General features: G+C 40.1%; 3 gene segments (V, D, J or C); all 3 read left to right on the top strand.

The window, feature by feature from the left end:
• The first annotated feature begins 198 nt into the window (after positions 1–198).
• LOC130844638 (T cell receptor alpha variable 8-4-like) lies at positions 199–774 on the top strand. The segment is given in 2 exon segments: positions 199–256; positions 386–774. Coding segments are annotated over 2 exon segments (435 nt in total).
• A 1,659-nt stretch (positions 775–2,433) lies between these two features.
• LOC130844637 (T cell receptor alpha variable 22-like) lies at positions 2,434–3,068 on the top strand. The segment is given in 2 exon segments: positions 2,434–2,485; positions 2,683–3,068. Coding segments are annotated over 2 exon segments (438 nt in total).
• An 11,123-nt stretch (positions 3,069–14,191) lies between these two features.
• On the top strand, positions 14,192–14,758 carry LOC130844636 (T cell receptor alpha variable 6-like). The segment is given in 2 exon segments: positions 14,192–14,243; positions 14,436–14,758. Coding segments are annotated over 2 exon segments (375 nt in total).
• Positions 14,759–20,409: the final 5,651 nt, after the last annotated feature.

The following is a 20,409-nucleotide window of genomic DNA, read 5'->3' as shown; positions in this document are numbered from 1 at the left end:
CTGAAGGCGGTGACAAATGTGGAGTGTTTGGAAGTCAGAAAACATCCGAATTTGTCAAGGAAGGGACTCTCTCTGGAATGTGCTTAGGCAACATTCTAGACCACCACCAACACCCATTCTTCCTTGAGGCTGCTGTTTCCTCAGCCATATTCCTTCCTGCTAAGGAAGGATCCTCAAAAAAGTACCCCACAGCTTCTTCACTGCTCAATCATGAGCTTGGTTCCCATATCAGTGCTTACGACACTTTTTGCCCTGAGTGAGTAAAATTCGACTCCATCTTCTTGTTCCCTCGAAGTATGGTATTGCAACTGGACTCTGAATAGAGACACCTTCTCTTAATAGGTAAGTCTGTCCTGGTCTCACTGACACAGCATTGATGTTTCAGGAGGAGCCGGAGCCCAGTCGGTGACCCAGCCAGACGGCCACATCACTGTCTCTGAAGGAGCCCATCTGTTGCTGAGGTGCAACTACACATCTTTTTCACCGTATCTCTTCTGGTACGTGCAGTACCCCAATCAAGGACTCCAGCTTCTCCTGAAGTACACGTCTGGAAACAGCCTTGTTTCAGGCACCAAAGATTTTAAGGCTGAATTTAGGAAGAGTGAGACCTCCTTCCACCTGGAGAAACCATCAGCCCTTTGGAGCGACTCGGCCGAGTACTTCTGTGCTCTGGGTGACACAGTGCCTGGGACGGGAGCAGAAGCTGAACACAAACTTCTGGTGAATGTGGGGCTTTCAGTGACTCAAGAGATCAACCTGGGGCATCTTCAGTAAGATTTCATGTTCTGTAAAGACAAGTAGGGCAGAGGGGACTCAACTGCTTCGATCCTGTGCAGACACGGTCTTAGTCTTCAGAGTTAGGATTCGTGAGGAAAGACAACTCATGGGGAAAATACAATGTCTCCAACAGACTGGAGACTGGAACTTGCTCAGAGAATCACTTCAGATGGGACAGCGGCTTTTGTGTGGGGATGGCCACATGACCTGAGAATACTGTGACAGTCTACGCTGATGGCTTTAATCCATTAGCCTCAGTTTAACAGAGGAACCCCTCTTAAGGTCCTACATAATCCCATCTGTGTGTGACTATCTGAAAAACTGAATGGAAGGATGGTGAACAAGAGTTAGAGGAAGGGACTGAGGAAAATGTGATAAAATAAAAATCACTAAGCCTACAGGGAGACTATTTACCAAATGTTCCTGTCATTTACTTAGCTCTTAGATTTTAATGTAATCTCAAAAAGGTGGAACTCAGATCTTCCTAAATTGGTCACTGGATCAGACTGAGGAGGGCCTGGGCTATAATAATTTGACAGAGATGATTATTGGAGCAGGGTTAAGAGTAGGAATCTGTTAGAGCCAACTGGGGCTGGAGGGTCCAGTAGAAAAAACCTATATTATCTATTTCCCTTTTCCCTAATTTTTAAAACTAAAAATTCTTAAAGTGACCTTCTACTCCACTGACTTAGAAATTACTCTAATACTTCTGATTAAATTTTTTATTCTGTATCTTCTTTAAGGAAAAAGACAAAGAAATGAGGGAAATAAGGAATAAAAGAGAGAAGAAAGAGGGAGGTGTAAGGAAAGACTGGAGGGAAGAAGAGAAACATTTTGTCTGAAGTAAAAAACGTGGCCCTCACTTCATGTTCAGAGAGTAGAATCAACCATGTGGTCTGCAGGATGTCAGGGGAAAGCATTGGTTGGGAGAAGAGAGGAGTGGGGAATGAAACCAAGGCGGATATCCTATACATGTTCGGTTTCTTTTTCTACCAATCAAAGTCTTATTTTTGACCTCTATTGTGTTCATGTATAAATATAAACCTAAATTCTTATATTTACAAACTACTCTAATTTCTTTTATTTGTATTTACTTTTCTAACAAAAAGGATGAACGAAATGTGATATACTGTGAAACAGTATTCCTTTGTTAGACATTCCGTATAAATAAATTGTCAAATTCTCTGTCAAACTACATGTCTAAATTCTTGTTTAGAAAGCAGGCTCACTGAAGCTATCATCTTCTAGGATGTACTGACACCAGGCCTCTATTTTCCTCTGAGTTGTGTTCTCACTTCTCTTACCCTCCATCCAATCTTTCACTCTTTCCTAAACTAAAACAGTTCTGAAAATGAAACAAAGCAAAACTGAGATTGTTGGATACTTCCCTTTACTGCTTCCCACACCCCCACCAGCCTGGGTTTCCCCACCCCCAACACATCCGCCCACCTGAGAGACATTAAACACGCATTCTGGGCTGGGCCATCATTGGTGGAGTTTCCTGTTAAGAAGCAAAATGATGAAACTCAGATGTGTGATTGGTGCTCAGAGATTCTGAAGGAACATATTGACAGGAGGAACAAAATTTCTCTGGACCCAAGACTCTATGCCCTTAAGAGCAGGGGTGAAGGCACTCTAGTAACTGGGCAAGGCGTCATGAAGAGACACTGGGGAGCCCTGCTGGGGCTTCTGTGGGTCCAGGTTTGCTGTGAGTCAGGGTCATCCCAGAGCGGGGACTGGGGAGTGTCCCACAGCTGACAGTGGAGGGAGGGAAGGAGAGCGGACCCGGAGCTCCTAGAGGGTCCTACAGCCTCATGGGTGTTTCCTGAGATATTTTACAGGTCTAGAAACTGCATCCATGACTCCCCAGTGACATCTTATGTGTTTGTTTCTCTTTCCAAGCAGGGGTGAGAGGTGTGAAGGTGGAGCAGAGCCCTTCAGCCCTGAGCCTCCAGGAGGGAACCAACTGTACTCTGAGGTGCAATTTTTCTACCACAGTGGACAGTGTGCAGTGGTTCCGACAGAATCCTGGGGGCAGCCTCATCAGTCTGTTTTTCATAGCTTCTGGGATGCAGCAGACTGGAAGGTTAAGCTCCACAGTGAATTCTAAGGAACGGTATAGTTCCCTACACATCACAGCCTCCCAACTGGAAGACTCAGCCACCTACCTCTGTGCAGCGAAGGCACAGTGCTGCCAGGTGATCTGCAGCCTGTACGCAAACGGCAGCTGGGCTGCAGCCACAGTGTCTGCCATGGGGAAGACTTGTACAGCAGCACTTGCACAGCCTTAGGTTTCCTGATTCATTTTGTCTGTATTTTAATTTTCTCTTTAATCATAAACATATAATGGTAACATGGAGATTCTTAAAAAAATGGCCACATTCAAATCCATGTCTCAGTAAACAGTGGAAATGTCCACATCGGGGTCAAAGTTAGTGCCTCAAGGAGCAGACACCAAATAGGCCCTGGTCCAGTGGTTGACTTGGCCTTCCAACGCAGGGAGTGCGGGTTCAATCCCTGGTCAGGGAGCTAAGATCCCACATACCTCCTGGCCAAAAACCCAAAACACAAAACAGAAGCAATATTGTAACAAATACAAGAAAGACTTTAAAAATAAATAAATAAATAAATAGGCTGGTACAGGGAGAAACCTGCAAATGTTCATGTGCTGCTGGTAACATAAGTGTTTATCTGTTAATATTAACACGTGGCTCAGCTTTTAGGGGAGGAAAAGCGAGCATTCTTGTACTTAGCAATGCTTGTATTCATGACTTTTAGTGCCTGGAAGTTCTTAATATCAAATACCATAGTAAAGTAGCTAATGTTTAGGTAGCAGTTACAAGCAATGAATGCTGAATAAACCTCTTCAGTATTATTTAATTGCCACATCATCTTATGATACAGGTACTGTGTTGTCCTCATTTTGTTTTACAACAAGGCGAAAAAACATAAAAAGTAAAAAGCTAAATGACTTTACAAGGCAAAGGTCCTACAGGGCAGACCCAGTATTAGAAGAGAAGCAATCTGACTTCAGAAGCCACAGTCTTAATCTCAGCACTCTTACGACATTCTTAGACACCCATAAGTCAGATTTTTTACAGTGACAACTATGCAGAATATTTTCATGCGAGTCAACAAACAAATTTTGACAATTTCTAACTAGTGAATTCTAAGGAAAAGCTAATTTGAGGTCTCCTATGGAGTGATGACTGACATGTTGTCCTCACTTCTACAGAACCACCACTGCATCTCTAGCAGGTCTCAGTGATCCAGGCAGCAGGGGCCAGAACACAAATGAGGCCAGAGTCATCCTAGACTCAGACCCTACCAGACCACTGGGCATCTGCTTTCTTCTCCCTAAGAAAGAAGTAGCCAAAATTATTTCATTTGGAATTCATTCAAATATACATTCACTCAACAAATATTTATTTTGTAGTACACTATGGTAGGCACTGTATCCTGGTTGAAGATACCTTATTCCACAATATAGACAAGTTTCCTGCACATATGGAATTTTTATCCTACTGTGGGGATATAGGATAAGAAAGCAGTTGAACAAATGATTTCAAAATGTAAGTGACATTAGTAAAATAAAACGATGTAATATAATAAAGAATCACAGTGTTTCTGGAGTTCTACTAACTCCAACTGAGTCTTGAACTACAAGAAAAAATAAAAAAGGGACAAAAAATAAGGTACTACGACCTGGGGTAAGGAAGAGTTTTCACGTGCAACAATGGTCTTTAGGCAGAAGCAAATTTGGTATATTTGTGAATGAAGGCTGATATTCCCGTGAGATGGTGAGAAGGAGAGATGCAAGTGACAATGGCACAGAGGTAGTTGGGAGCTCAATCATATATGGCCTTATACCATTATGGTTAGATTTATATTTTATTCTACATGTAATGGGAAGCATTTGAAGGGTTTTAGATCAAACGATCTAATCTAATTTATATTTTAGAAGGATCACAGTCTGTGCCCCGAGGAATGGCTCATAGGGGAAGGGTGGGACGAGATTACGGAAGAGCTTGTAAAGGACCCAATAAGACCTGATGGAGACCTGATGGAGGGGTCCTGTAATGTGGTCACATTTTCTTCATGTGAAAATTTCAAAAGTCAGCTATTTTAATGACAATTGGTTAAAACCAGTCTTTTCCCATGCTACCTACCCTTGTATTAGACTTTCTCCTGTTTCAGGTGGTATTGGAATAGCTTCAGACATTTTGGGGAATCTGACTAAAGTGAGATTTAGTTGAGGACACATTTAGTTTGCATTAAGTGAGATATACTTATGTGACTCACAGTGACTTCTGTGTATAATTAAGTTTCTGCTAGTCTCTCCTACTGTAGGAATTGCTTCAGGAATAACCCTTCTGCCTGCTGTGTCCACTCACCCAGTGCTGGGACATGAAACTGCACAAAACTATCTCGGGCATGTTCTATGGCCCTCAGTACTTAAGTATGCAGGTAGAACAGGAGAATCAAAGTTTGAAATATACAGATTGTGTCATATAATTTAGTTATTTGCCTAGCTATTTCTAGCTCTCATGTAAGCGGAATGAATCATACAATATTTATCCTTTTGTGTCTGGCTTATTTCACTTTAGCATAAAGTCTTCCAGGTTCATCCTTGTTGTAGCATATCTCAGAATTCCATTCTTTTTTTAAGGCTGAATTATATTCCATTGTATAGATATGTAACATTTTGTTTATCTATTTGTCAGATGAAATATGGTTTTTAATCTGAGATGTGAAGGATAAGAAAAATTTAAGCAAAGCTGGCTAATTAATGAGGGTGAAGATCAGGACTATAAGAAAAGATAGGAGAAGTAGTCTGGGGCCACATCATTCAGACTTTTGTGAGGAGTATGGATTTTATTCTAAGTATAAGGACAGAGCTGTTGACTGAATGAAAGCTCCGCATTGACATGATATAATTTGTGTTTTAATATTGTCATCCTTGCTGCAATGTAGTGAATGGATTGTAGAGGGCATCACATAGCAAGGAGTGAATATAGAAATTTGTGAATGAATTCAGGATGTATTTATCTCTCCCATCAAGCTTTTAAAAAAATTGAGATGTAATTGACGTACAACATTGTGTAAGTTTAAGGTGTATGACACTTTTTAAAAAAATTTATTTATTTATTGGATTTATTTTTTTATTGCCTATGTTGGGTCTTCATTGCTGCACACGGGCATTCTCTTGTTGCAGCGAGCGGGGGCTACTCTTCATTGTGGTGTGTGGGCTCCTCATTGTGGTGGTTTCCCTTGTTGTGGAGCATGGGCTCTAGGCACGTGGGCTTCAGTAGTTGTGGCACATGAGCTCAGCAGTTGTGGCTCAAGGGCTCTAGAGCACAGGCTCAATAGTTGTGGCGCACGGGATTAGTTGCTCCGTGGCATATGGTATCTTCCTGGGGCAGGGCTTGAACCTGTGTCCCCTGCATTGGCAGGTGGATTCATAACCACTGTGCCACCTAGGAAGTCCAAGGTGTATGACATTTTGGTTTGATATATTTATATATTGCAGTATGATTAGCTAACACCGTTTTCATGCCACATAATTATCATTTCTTTTTTGTGGTGAGAACAATTAAGACATAGTCTCTCAGCAACTTTGAAGTTTATAATACAGTATTGTTGGCTATAATCACAATAGCACAATTATGCTGTGCATTAGATCTGCAGGACTTATTTATCTACTAGTTGCAAGTTTGTACCCTTAAGCAACATCTCCCCAATTCCCTAGCTCCCAGCCCATGGTAACCATCATTATACTCTCTTTTATGAGTTTGGCTTTTTCAGTAGATGGTTGGCCTTTTTTTTTTTTTAGACTTCTTGTACTATATTGAATAAATGTGGTGAAAGTGGGCATACTTTTCTTGTTTCTGATCTTCGAGGAAAAGCTTTCAGCTTCTCACTGTTGTGTATGATGTTAGCTGTGGGGTTGTCATACATGGCTTTATTATGTTGAGGTACATTCCCTTTATATTCATTTTGTTGAGAGTATTTTCTAAATCATGAATGGAAATTTTATTTTATAAAATGCTTTTTCTGAACCTGTTGAGGTGATCATGATATTTATCCTTCATTTAGTTAATGTTATGTATTACACTGGTTGAATTGTACATGTTGAAACACCTTTGCATTCAAGGCATGATTCCCACCTGATCATGATGTATGATCCTTTTAATGTATTATTGAGTTCGGTTTGCTGATAATATTGTTGAGGATTTTTGCATCTATGTATGTCAGGGATATTGGCCTATAATTTTCCTTTGTTATAGTGTTCTTGTCTGATTTTTGGTATCAGGATAATGCTGTCCTCATAAAATAAGCTTAAAAGTGTTCCCTTCTCTTCTTCTTTTTAAAGTATTTGAGAAGGACTGGTGTTAATTTTTATTTAAATGTTTGGTAGAATTCACCAGTGAAGCCACCTGGTCCTGGACTTTTCTTTGTTTTTGATTACTGATTCAATTTCCTCACTAGTAATTTATCTGTTCATGTTTTCTATTTCTCTCTGATTCAGTCTTGGTTGGTTGTAAATTTTTAGGAATTTATCCATTTCTTTTACGTTGCCCAATTTATAGCCATATTCATAATAATCTCATGATCTTTTGTATTTCTGTGATATCAGCTGTAACTTTTACTTGTTGATTTCTAATTATATTTATTTGAGGCCTCTCTTTTTTTCTTGGCAAGTTTAGCTAAAGGTTTGTGTATTTTTTTTATCTTTTCAAAAACCAGCTCTTAGTTTTGTTGATATTTTCTACTGTCATTTTAGTGTGTATTTTATTTATTTCTGCCTGACCTTTTTCATTTTCTTTCTTCCATAACTTTGGGCTTAGTTTGTTTTGCTTTTTCTAGTTCATTGAGGACATCTTCCTCTGTTTCTTAATTTTCCTTGACTCTGTGTTGGTTTCTGTGCATTATATCAGATAGCCACTTCTCCCAGTCCTGAAGGAGTGGTCTTGTGTAGAAGATGAATCTTATCATCCAACCTGGCCCTAGCTCTTGGTTGTCTCTCAAACCTGTGTGATTATCCAAGTAGCTTTCTTTGGTTCTTAGTGGTTCCCAGTAGTTGAAGGTGTGCAAAGACCCATCAATGTCCCAAAGGGGAGGATCTCAGTCAGTACCTAGATGCAGGCTGATTGGAAGTCATACCATCAGGCAATAGCTTTTGAACTATGCAAATAGACATCTTTCCGGGAAAGGCTGGGAGATGGGTTTGTGCATTTGCTCCGTCTGCACTGAGCTCTGGGGGGATGGCCACAGCAAATCCTTGCGAGCCCATGAAAAACTGTTTCTTTGTTTATTATAGTCTTGTGGGTTTCATGGACACAATCCCCACTGGCTTTCAGAGGTGGGTGCTTTGGGGACCTGCCCCTCAGATGGAAGTCTTAAAAGTTGGGGTGCTAGGTATTGGATCCAAACGCTTCACTCTTCAGGGATAAGCTGGGAGTTGTGAGTTCCCTCCCAATTGTGTGTTGCCGTAATGGGATTGTTATGGTGAAATTATGTCTTTGCCTCTCCTACTCATTTTGATATGTTTTTTTTCTTTTTTTTTCTCACTCACCTGATGTGTAGGAGTCACACAGCCAGTTTTTGGATTTCTTTGAGAGGAAACTGTATGTAGTTGTAGATTTGGTGTGTCTGTGGGAGAAGGTAAGTTCTGGAGCCTCCTATGTTGCCATCTTGATCCAGAATCTCTTCTATGTCATTGTTTTTTTAAGCAAGGTCAGATTTACTTTAAAAAAAAATCACGGGACTTCCCTGGTGGCTTAGTGGATAGGACTCCGCACTCCCAGTGCAGGGGGCCTGGGTTCAATCCCTGGCCAGGGAACCAGATCTCACATACATGCCGCAACAAAGACCCAGTGCAACCAAATAAATAAATATTTAAAAAAGAAACAAAAACACAGCTGAAAATTTGTCCAGGGCCTAGTTATACTAGGGTTATCCATAATCTCAGATGATTTGTTCTTCTGGAGGGAAAGATTTCAAAGTGAACGTCAGATTTCTCATCACAGTCTACGAGCCAAACTCTTCCCTGTGGTTGGACTAATATTAACTTATGGAAGCCTTTCCGCCTCTTCTGATCCCTTACTCTTCAGTTTAGTCACTTTTACTAAAGAAACATTTTGACCCTTGGCACTGTTCATTTCCTGGGAATGAGGAGATCAGGGGCAAGGCCGGGCTTAGGTTAAGCAGAGTCTGCAATAGCATGCATCTGATGGAGTTTATTTACATATTTATGTATTTATTTGTTTATTTGTCTTTTACTTCAGTCCTTGTGCTTAAATGTTGCTTTCAGAAAAAGTTTTCCTTGAGAGCTGAACCAAGTAGGGTGATTTGGCTGATTAATTCTCTTGCCAATTAAAAAGGCTGGAGAAGATAAGAAGGAGAGGTTTTATTCCTCAGTTCCTTAACAGAGTCAATCATGGCATTTTCCTGTTTCAAGTAGACTAAGCCTGTTGTTGAGAAGATGTTGGAAATATCTAACGTCTTCAAATTTATTCAAAATGACTCAGTGTGTGCTAAGAAGATAAGATAGAATCTTGAACTCTACATTTTCACTATGTTTCCTTTCTGCTAATCCACATAATTTCTGATTGGAGACACACTTAGAACTTAACTTATTTGACCTATTGCTGTTTTGTGTGTCAGAGTCTCCCACAGATACAGGACAAAAGAGGGTTTGACAAGTTGGTTTAGCAGTTGAGGATCTGACCACAAGATAGCAGAGCACCTTTGCTGATGCAGAATATGTGAAAGGTTCCTTTCAGTTGACTCTGTAAGCTTAGGCTAAAGATAGCAGCAGATGCCTGTGTAGAAAGTTTAAGAAACCACTGTGCTTTGGAGGAAAGGAAGAGATAGCTTGATAATAGAAGTAGCTCTCCTGGCTGGAGATTGCAGGTCCCAATTGGGAGAACAATGAAGACACCTATAGGAACTTTGTTCCTGTTCTTGTGGCTGCAGCTGGACTGTGAGTGGAGAGCTTTTGGGAACAGGGCATTTAAATAAATATTTATTAGAAGTCTGAGGAGGAGACAGGCCTTTTCCAGACTGCCTGAAATTACTGTTGGAAAAAAAAAAAAGCAAATTCTGGAAAATGATGACAACAATCTTATCTGGCTTTTCTTTTTCCTTTTTTCTTTTTTTTGTACAGATATGAGTAGAGGAGAAAAGGTGGAGCAGGATCCTTCTTTCCTGAGTGCCCAGGAGGGAGACAGCTGTGTTATCAATTGCACTTACACAGACAGTACCTCCACCTACTTCCCTTGGTACAAACAAGAACCTGGAAAAGGTCTGCAGTTGCTTATACATACTCTTTCAAGTGTGGACAAGAAACAAGAACAAAGGCTCACTGTTTTATTGAATACAAAGGACAGACATGTTTCCCTGCACATCACAGCCACCCACCCTGGGGACTCAGCCACCTACTTCTGTGCAGCAAGAGCACAGTGGTTCCCAGGCACCTGCAGCCTGTACCCAAATCTGAGACTGGGCTGAAGGCCCAATCTCTTTTTCTCTGCTACAGACCTTTAAGTCAGAGATTTTTGCTGTGCTATTGTATTTTAAATATATAGATATTCTATACATCCCTCAAAGAAAGTCAGTTTCAAAATGGCCCCAAAAGTGTTAGAATATTTTGAATGAATGTTTAAGGGTAGTTAGTAAGTTCTTAATTAGATATCTGGGCTTTAGGATTGACTTCACGGGTACCATTCAGGGTATTCTCCTACCAAGGACATCTTGGTGTCTATGTCAAAGAATACTCTTCTTTTGGTAATATCACTTATTAACTTTTCCTGATTTTAAAAATATTAACTGCATGTTATAGAAAAAAAACCAAAAATACAAAATAGAAAGTTAAAATGTAATCCTATCATTCAGATAAATCATGGCTAATGTTTGGTATATCTTCATTAAACTCTTGTTAAAAATAAGGAGCGTATAGACTGATATTTTGACTTACTTTCACTTAATATTATATGCTAATCTGAACATTTCACATTTGTCAAATCTTATAGAACCTAATTTGTAATGATTTCATGCGTGATTTTATGTCACCATTTTATTTCTTCTTAAATCATCCCCTTACATTTGCGGTAAAAGGCAATATTATGAATAATGTGAACTCAGATGTTACCCTTTAAATAGATAGTTTTTTAAAAATGTTGTAGCCATATTTATAGCAATAATATTAATAACTAGTGTAAAGACAGTGAAAAAGCAAGGAATGAATTTGAAAATAAAAGAATTTGAGTAAAACAAAAGACAAGTTCTAAATTGATGGGAAGAACAGGATTAGTCCTCCAATTGTGTCGTATCAATTGTTTAGGTCAGAGGTGCTCAGACTTTCTCCTGAAGCATCCCTTCAGAGGAGAGAGAATAAACATGACTTTTTCCTTCCTGAAATCTGGACAATGAGGTACCGCGGTCCAAAGTAGTCTGCTGTCAGTGCAAACAGTCGCATGTTTACTTTAAAAAATTTGAGTGATCATTTTAATTTTACTGCATTATATATTCATATTAATTTTAATGCAACATAATATTTTAAATAATTTATCAATTTGCCTATTCTCCAGTTTTTCAATAATAATAATGCTCCCAGATGATGCATCATATTTATCTCACGTTTTGTCTTGAGGGCAAGAGTACTCTAATTTGGGAAGCACAAAGTTGAACATTTGGGAAAAAAAGGGCTGCCAAATCAGCAGGTAATCAATAAATGTTGGTTAAACAAATAAATGAAGTACCTTACATGAGGAAATAAGTTCCAGACAGATTAAAGTAATTAAATCACGTTATTGGTTAAACATGTAAATATATATTAATCGAGTAACTGAATAGGAAGGAATTTCTAAACTTAAAAGCAATGGAAGAAATCAAGGGAAAAAATAGAAGATTTGATTACATAAATATTAAAGGCTAATTTATTCTAAAAAAAAAAAAAAAAAAAGATCAGAATTATTACATCCAAACCACAGTTTACTGTTAACTTTCTCTTAATTTGACAACAGATCAATACTTTTTCTAAGTAATTTTTATATGCATAAAAACAAAAATGTTAATATCCAAACAGGTAAATATACAGAAGATATGATGAGGTAATTTACACAGGAAAAAACAACATGGTTCACAAACATTGAAAATGTTTAAACCTGCTGGTTTTCATAAAAATGTAAACAGGTAACTTAAAAAAACCCATTAGGGAATTAGAGGAATAATTAATGACAGTTTAAAAAAAAAAGAGAGTTTGGACGTGATGCAGTGAAACAGAAATTCTAGTGAGAGAATAAATTTGTACGCAATTTTGGAAAATATTAAAAAACATGATTTAGTAATCTAAAAACATTATTCTCTTTGTTGTAATTTCCTGTAGGGAATCTGTCTTCAGGGAAACCCTCAATTTATAAAAAAAATAATTATTTACAAAGATATTTATAAAGTTATTTATACCATCCAAAAATTGAAAACCAAAATGTATAATCTTAAAGGGAAAGGCTTAATCACCCAAATGGAATATTATATAGCAAATAAATGGTATTTATAAAGAGAATCTACAATGATTATTTCAAAGTGATCATTGGAAAGAATCAAAATACTAACTGTTGTGATGGTTACATAGTAAAAACATGAACAGTGTAGAGGTTGGAAAATAATAGACCAAAATATTGACAATATATATCCTTACTTGATAGGATAAGTAATGATTTTTCCCTTTTCATTCTATTTTCTATATTTTCAAAATTTGAATCTTATTTGATATAAAGTCTTTCTAATGTATCATTTTCTATCAATTCTCTAAAATTCCTTCTAGCTCTGAAATTTAGTGACCCTGGTTCAGTCACCTCTACTTCAAAATGAGCAGGCAGCAATGGCCTCCTGAGTGGTTGTGCAGTCTGCATTTGAATTCTTTTTCCTCTATTAATAGTTCACATTCATTGAGTTCTTACTGTGTATGATGTATGTACAAATCGTTTAATGTATATTAGTCCATCTGTTCCTTATAATAACATCCTGATGGTATCCATATTTTATAGGCAAGGAAAATGGTGCTTGAAGACATTAAGTAGCTTGTGGAAACTCAGTAGAGAGATTAAATGGAAGAGCTGCATTTCACAGCCAGGTCAGTTTGAGGCTGGAACACTATCTCTTAAAGATTACTCCACAATGCCTATCAACTACTTCTCCAAATTGCTCTTGTGGACAAGCAGCCAGATTAAATATATGGAATTTTCATATTAATCACTTGCTCAAAAGCATCAGTAGTTATTTGCTAATAAATAACTTACAAAATAAATTCAGGCATTTAAAATCTGCTTTCTAAAGCCAAACTCTCCTTCCAGCTTTATTTTTCATCGTACTCTAGCCGACTCTCTTCTTTCTTTCTTCCATGCATTCATCAGTCCATCTGTCTGTTCATCTATCCCAGAATGGCCTAAATATATTTGAGGAAATGACTGCAATTCATTTTGGAAATAGCAAAATGGAAAAGAAAGAAATTCTGATATATATATAATCAGAGGACTGTTGTATTTTAAAAACAATTTACAGGGCCTCTCAGAGAGCATTCTGGATGAAATGAGAAACATCACTGATTTGAGTTCTTGCTGGATTTAAACTGAGTATTTACTTATGCTAGCCCAACAAGATCAAGAAGAAAGAACTTTTGAAGTCAAAGCAATACTTTTCCTACCTGTGGGAAGGTAAATAGGGGTGAAGAGAGGAGGTTCATTCCCTGGATCTGAGAAAGTTTCCTAGAATTCAGTCATGTGCTCTCCTGTGCTTTACATTATATGGGGCCCATGAAATTCTCTGGCAGCTGTTGTTGGAACAACAGAATAGTTTGGGCAATGGCATGGAGACCTTGGAAAACCTTATCATTTGTTCTGTATGAAACCTCAATACTGCATATTCGGTTTTCATGTACTGAGGCTCAACAAGCCTTCTTCTAGGCTTGTTATTTAAAGTGTGATCTGAGAACCAGCAGCACCAACATCACCAATAAGCTTGTTAGAAATATAGACTATCCAATCCTACCCCAGACCTAATGAAACGGAATCTGCATCTTGGCAATATCCCTAGGTGATTTGGATGCATAGTAAATTTGAGAAGCACTGTTCCAGAGCACATTACGTTATTGTAAAAATCTTCTGAACACAAGATGGCAGTGTTTCCTATTTTCTCAGATTCTTTCTCAGTTTTGAAACAAAGTTCACTTTAGAGTTGAATTAGGCCCCTGTGTGTATGTAAGGGACAGAACAGGCTTGTCACTGATTGACTGGGTAGGAGGGGGAGACTTCCTCCAATAGAAGAACCCCAGTAACACCCACCAAACTAAAGACACTGGCTTTTTTGACTGAGGAGGCCGAGTCCACATTTCAGGCCACGGTTGGGGAGAAGAATGGAGCTGCTCCTGGGAGTTGTTTTAGTGATTTTATGGCTTCCAGTGGACTGTGAGTTGGAAGCTTCCTGGTGATGAGGACAAAGAGTTCCAGGGACACAGCCCACTGGATGGAGGGAGGAGGGCCAGAATCCACTCTGCTTCATCTTTGGTTATATTTGCGGTTGTTGGAAGAAAATATGACTCTTAAGAGTGTTTAGTGTAGTGACTAAACCCCTGTTTCTGGCCTTGTGTTTCTGTCTAGGGGTGAGCAGCCAAAAGATGGAACAGGATCGCCAGTCCCTGAGCATCCAGGAGGGTGAAAAGGCCATTCTGACCTGTAACTACACAAACTTTTCTCCAGTATCCTTACAGTGGTACCGACAAGATCTGGGAAGAGGCCTGGTCTTCTTGCTCCTAATACGTGAAAATGAGCATGGGAAACAGACAGGAAGACTGAGGGCCACCTTTGATACCAGTCTCAGACAGAGCTCCTTTCATATCACAGCGTCCCAGCCTGCAGACTCAGCCACCTACTTCTGTGCTGCAGACACACAGCAGGGCCCTGCCACCTGCTGTCTGTACTAAAACCCTGCTAACCACCCACAGGCAACAGAGCTGCTGGCTGTGCTAACCCCCAGAGGCTTACCAGAGCTCCTGGTAAAATAAAATGGGGGTTATTTGAAGGGGTAAAGGGTGTGAGACAGAGCCTGGATTGACCAGGCACGGGGTGGGGGGGTGGTGTCCGTTTTACAGTCTCAGTCCTGCTGATGCTGACTGTTTGCCTTTGAGACACAGGGAGGACTTTGGTCTCTAGGCCCTGCTGAGTTTCCCCCACCAAAGCTTCCCCACATTCTTTGTAGATATCTCTGGTGATAGTGTTTTTCCTGGACCAGCCCCTTTATCTTGCAGGTGAGCAAAATTTGCCACCCTAAAATGTATCTCTTTGGCATGAGGACTAATTTAGGCTGATTATTTTGAAGGCCCAAAAGACTCAGGAAGAACTTTTGATCTTCCCCCTAACTGCCTAAAAGAATGTAAGTAGAGGACCTATTCCAGGAAGGGAGTTATCACCATAGATAATTATAGTATGAACTAGTGTGTAGACAGAGAGGAACCGAGAAAAGTGTACTTGTTAAAATTCTTCCGTGTCTCATTGTCTCTGTGTCCCATTGTCACTACGTGGCCCATCAAACGTTTGTTTATCAAAATTTGTTTTTCCATCTCCATGTGAATTGCTGTCCTCCCTTTTGAAGTCCCAAATCACCACCGCCAACATCCTCTCTTGTCTTTAGCTGAAGACCATATTCAAGGTGAGAGTTACTGCCATATCGGTGAGTTACTCAGTTCTCCTCGGTCTCTTCCATGTATAGATGTTATCAAACTTTTGTTTGATTTTTCTCCTGTTAATCTGCCTCATGTCAATTTAATTCTTAGACCAGCCAGAAGAACCTAGAAGGGTAGAGCAAATTTTCTTTATTTCTGACAGTTTATATTCTTGCAGGCAGTTAAGGGGGAGATTGAAAAAAAAAGACTTCCTGAGACTTTTGTTTCTTAAAAACAATTAGTCCAAAATAATTCTCAAGCAAAAGAGACGTACTTTGGGGAGGCAAGCTTTGTTCTGCTATAGGCTTAAATACATGATTTCTCAAGCTTGTCTTAACCCTTTATTTGCTTTTCAGAAAACAAATAGACAAAGTATGCCTTAAAGAATGCCTGAGAACTTGAAAAGTTTTTCATTTTGTTTGTTTGTCTTTAAGATAGCTAATTCTGCCCAGTTTTTTGTGACTAGGGCAGAACAACCTGAAAAATACACGGGGTTAAATGCGTTGAACCTAAAAGGTATATTCCTTTAGATGAAAAAACAGTCCCAAAATTTGAGACCCTTCTAAACTGAACACAAAATAAAAGATGATGACGACAAAGAGATGATGATGTTGATGATGAAATAAAAAATTGACCCATATTTTATGTTATTGCTGATTTTGTGAACAGAGAACTGAACCTCAGCAAGACCTTGTAGGGCTCCTGGGCACAAAAACCTTTCTGTGTCCCCTTCCCTGAGTTCCAAAGCACAGGTTCAGTTGCTAATCAGGAAAGGGATGCTAATCGGGATGCAGAGAACAAGGGAGGAGCAGTCAAGAAACAATAGTACAACCTTGGGGCAGGGTCCTGGTTCCCCCTCAAGGGATATACATAATATTATCTTTGAGGTCTTCTGCAGAACTAAAATTCCCACAAAAGGGAAAACTTGATGAAGGTTCTTCAATCCTGAGAAGGTCACAGTTTGCCCGTCACCTGATGTCAAATAATCTTTGGGTTGAAGGAATGCAGGCCCGGAGCACACCCAGACTCTTATCAGCAACCCCACCCCTGGACTATAAGACCCCTCCCCACCACTAGTTGGGACACACAGTTGTGAGGGCACTAGCCTGCTGTAGCCCCCTTTGCCTGGTAAAGCAACAAAGCTATTATTTTCCACTTTCTACCTCATACAAAACTCTGTCTCTGAGATTTAATTTGATGTTGGGGTACAGAGGCCAGATTAGGCATTAGGACCATGCTATATTGGGCAACATGTCATAAGTCATGAGCACCACAAAGATAGATTTAGAGTCTTTGTTTTCTGTGTGCGTGGTACTGATCTTGGGTGGCCTCGACCGGCAGTGGCTTGAAGCAGGGTTTTTGTTCCCAGCCAGAGACTGAGGTTGGGCTGTTGAATGAGAGTGCTGAATCCTAGCCACTAGACCCGTGGTCAGTGACTAGACCCTGGCCCTATGGCTTTGCAGAAAAGAATTCCAACAAAGATGGAAAGTAGTGAAACAAGTGTTTATTAGGAGGAAAAAGAGCATGTGTGGATAGACACACAGGCGGACTCAGAGAGAGGGTTGTGCCCTCGTGGTAGTTTGAATCACTTATGTGGGGCATTTCTTCTGGGTTTCCTTTGGCCAATCATCTTGCTTTGCCTGGTTTTGAGTCTGTGTTTGGTTTATCTTAGGGTCCTCCCATGTGTGCGCACACATCTCTTAGCCAAGATGGATTCTAGAGAAGAGGTCTATGGGTAGACTGACACCACTTACTGTGGGGTGGCACGCCTTCCCTTTTTGACCTCCAAAGAAATTTTTTGCACATATGTAGTCAGGAAGGTCTCCTAGAGAATGAGGAATATGTGATCTTTTATCTCTTATCTGGGCGGGGCTCAGCTCCTCTCTTGCTCCTGCTGTTTTGGAGTATCTGTCCACAGGTGAGATACTCTAGCTGTTCAGCCTGGGGTCCATCTATCTCCTGCCTCAGTATCAGTGAATGTTTCTATGTACAACTCTTTTAAAAAGAGGAAACTTGCACCTTCTTATGCTAGGCATGGGTTCTGAGTTGAAGACTTCTCTATTTTTCCCTCACACAACATTGCAATTTCTACTGAAGGGGAACAGAATATGCCACTCCAAAATATGCTTATTGGCATATTGACTATTCTGAGTTGGTTATTTTTCTGAAACAGCAGACACCGCAGAAGTTCTGAAGACACAGTAAAAATTACCCTTTAGTGACAAACACACATATAAGGGAAGTCTCTATTTGTAACTGTGTCTCCCTTGCTGTACCAGGAAGAGGAGGATGACTCTAAATTTCTAGGAACTCTTGTCACTGGAAAAGGCAAAGATGTAAGTCTGCATAACAATCTTACCTTTGTTTACTGTGCTTTGCCTGATAACTGCCCATAACTAGCCTTCCCTCCTCCTTCCCCCGCACCAAACATCTGTTATTTTTAGCTAGAAATGGTGTTTCAGTGATGGCTTGGGTAATATGGGAAAGTCACTCAGTTTTCCTGGACCTTGCCCATGTATACAAGAGAGAGCAAAACTTCTCCTGTTAATCTGTTTTTTATTACTGGGGGGGAGAGGGGTGTCTCAGCCAAGAACATAAAAGAGTAGAGGGAAAATTGTTTTTTCTCCTCCACACTCATTTTCCCTAAATTAATCTCCTGGTGTGATGGTTACTCCTTTGGCCTTCAGGGGTCTACAAGCTGAAGTGGGTGGGGAGAAAAAGCTTCTTTCAGAATTGCACGTTACTTTTTGGTCACAATTAACACTACCCTCATTTGATAAGATCTGACTCATATAAAATTGAAGGTTGCCTGTCTGCCTTAGATTTCATTACTAAAGTGCTCTCATATCAGTTATTCTTCTCAGAAGTTTCTCTTAGCTCTGGTCTGCTGGTGGCACTCCTTCTAGGATTCCAGGGTTCATGCAGATATATTTTTCTCTGTCCTTAAGTTCTTCAAAAATTATTCATGTTTTTATTTTGTTATAACTTTGTGGGGAAGAAAATTTTCCTTTACCCTTCTAGGTTCTTTTGGCTGGCCTTTAAATTGACCGACAGAGTACCAGGAGAAAAACAAATTTTATTATGTGTTGACTTAAAGAATAAGCGCAACCTAAAAATTGAAAGTTATATTTTATTGGGCGGAAATTTTTAGGACTTCAAGTCTGGGAGACAGCATCTCAAGTAACCCTGAGAGAACTGCTCCAAGGAGGCGAGGTGGGGAGCCAGGCTGTATAGAAGTTTTGCCACAAAGGGCAGGTAGTCTCAACATCAAAAGATTATAGTAAATTAAAGAAAACCAGATATGTCAAGTTAAGGAATTTAGTGCTTTTCTATATATGGGAAGATGCAAGAGTCTGGGTTCACTGAAATTATCCCTTTGATATGCACCTCAGCTATCTGGGGCCTGTGTCCTATGTTTTCGTATCCTGAGTTTCCTCAGGGCTCACCCAGGGGAGTGGCTGCAGTCTGATGGCTGCTAGATGGCAGGTATTATTCCCCTTCCTGAGTTTCCTCAGGGCTCACTGGCTCCTGTTGGAGGGCTGCGGGGCTGCAACAGCTGATGACTGTGACATCCTTTGTTTACTGATATGGCAGGAAATATTCAGTTTCTCATATGCAAGTACAGGAGCCCCATAAGAATACAAAACCCAAGGACAAGTTGGACAGTTGAGGCTTATATGCTGTCCTGAGCTATGGAATGGGATAGGGGCTTCCAAGGGGAGGAGGGCAATTCAAAGGAAGACAAGAAGAGCAGATATTTGTTAATTAGATCTTTGCCCTGCCATACAGATAGGTCACCCAGATAAAAGTTATCTCTGGAAATAGCTCTTTTCTTGAGCCAGGCCCCCTATTTATTTATTTTTTAATGATTTATTTTATTATTTACCTATTTAATTATTTTATTTTTGGCTGCATTGGATCTTCATTGCTGTGCACAGGCTTTCTCTAGTTGTGGAGAGCGGGGGCTACTCTTCACTGTGGTGTGGGGGTTTCTCATTGCAGTGGCTTCTTTTGTTGTGGAGCATGGGCTCTAGGCGTGCAGGCTTCAGTAGTTGCAGCGTGTGGGCTCAGTCGTTTTGGCTCATGGGCTCTAGAGCGCAGGCTCAGGAGTTGTGGCTCATGGGCTTAGTTGCTCTGTGGCATGTGGGATCTTCCCGGCTCAGGGCTCAAACCCATGTCCCCTGCATTGGCAGGCTTCTTAACCACTGTGCCACCAGGGAAGTCCCCAGGCCCCCTATTTAAATTCTGTTAGGTAGTTAAGGGAAAGGTTAAAGTTTTCTTGAGTCCACTGGGTTTTGGTTGCTATCAGCTCAAAATCACCCACATGCCAAAGTGGCATATCCTGGGGTCACTTACCCTTGTCCTCTTCAGTTTCATCAGTCTACAGGCATGCCTTGTTTCATTGAGCTTTGCTTTCCTGTGCTTCGCAAGTATCATGTTTCTTAGAGATTGAAGGTTTGTGGCAACACTGCATTGAGCAGGTCTGTCAGCCCCTTCTTTTTCCAAGAGCATTTGTTCACTTTGTGTCTCTGTCACGTATTGGTAATTTTTGCAATATTTAAACTTTTAAATTATTATTATATTTGTTATGGTGATCTGTGATATTACTACTAAAAATGAGCAGGACCCTGTGGGGCTCCTGGGCACAGAAGCCTTTCTGTTCCCCATTCTCTTGTTTGTAGGGAATGGATCTCAGTCGCCAGGACTTCCCCTGAGTTCTAAAGGGCAGATTTCAAGAGTTGTGAATCAAGATAGGAGCAGCCAAGAAACCACGCGAAGCTACATTAAAGGAATCAGAGGAACTCATCATATGTGTATAGAAACAGATGATTGAACTTGGTGTACCCCCCCCCAAAAAAAAAAAAAAAGAATCAACAGCTTACAGGGATGAAAAAGTTCACTAGTCACGCCAA

The sequence above is a fragment of the Hippopotamus amphibius genome, chromosome 2, assembly GCF_030028045.1.
Source record: "Hippopotamus amphibius kiboko isolate mHipAmp2 chromosome 2, mHipAmp2.hap2, whole genome shotgun sequence".
In the NCBI taxonomy this organism is placed as follows: domain Eukaryota; kingdom Metazoa; phylum Chordata; class Mammalia; order Artiodactyla; family Hippopotamidae; genus Hippopotamus; species Hippopotamus amphibius.
This window is presented reverse-complemented; position numbering and strand designations above follow the sequence as displayed.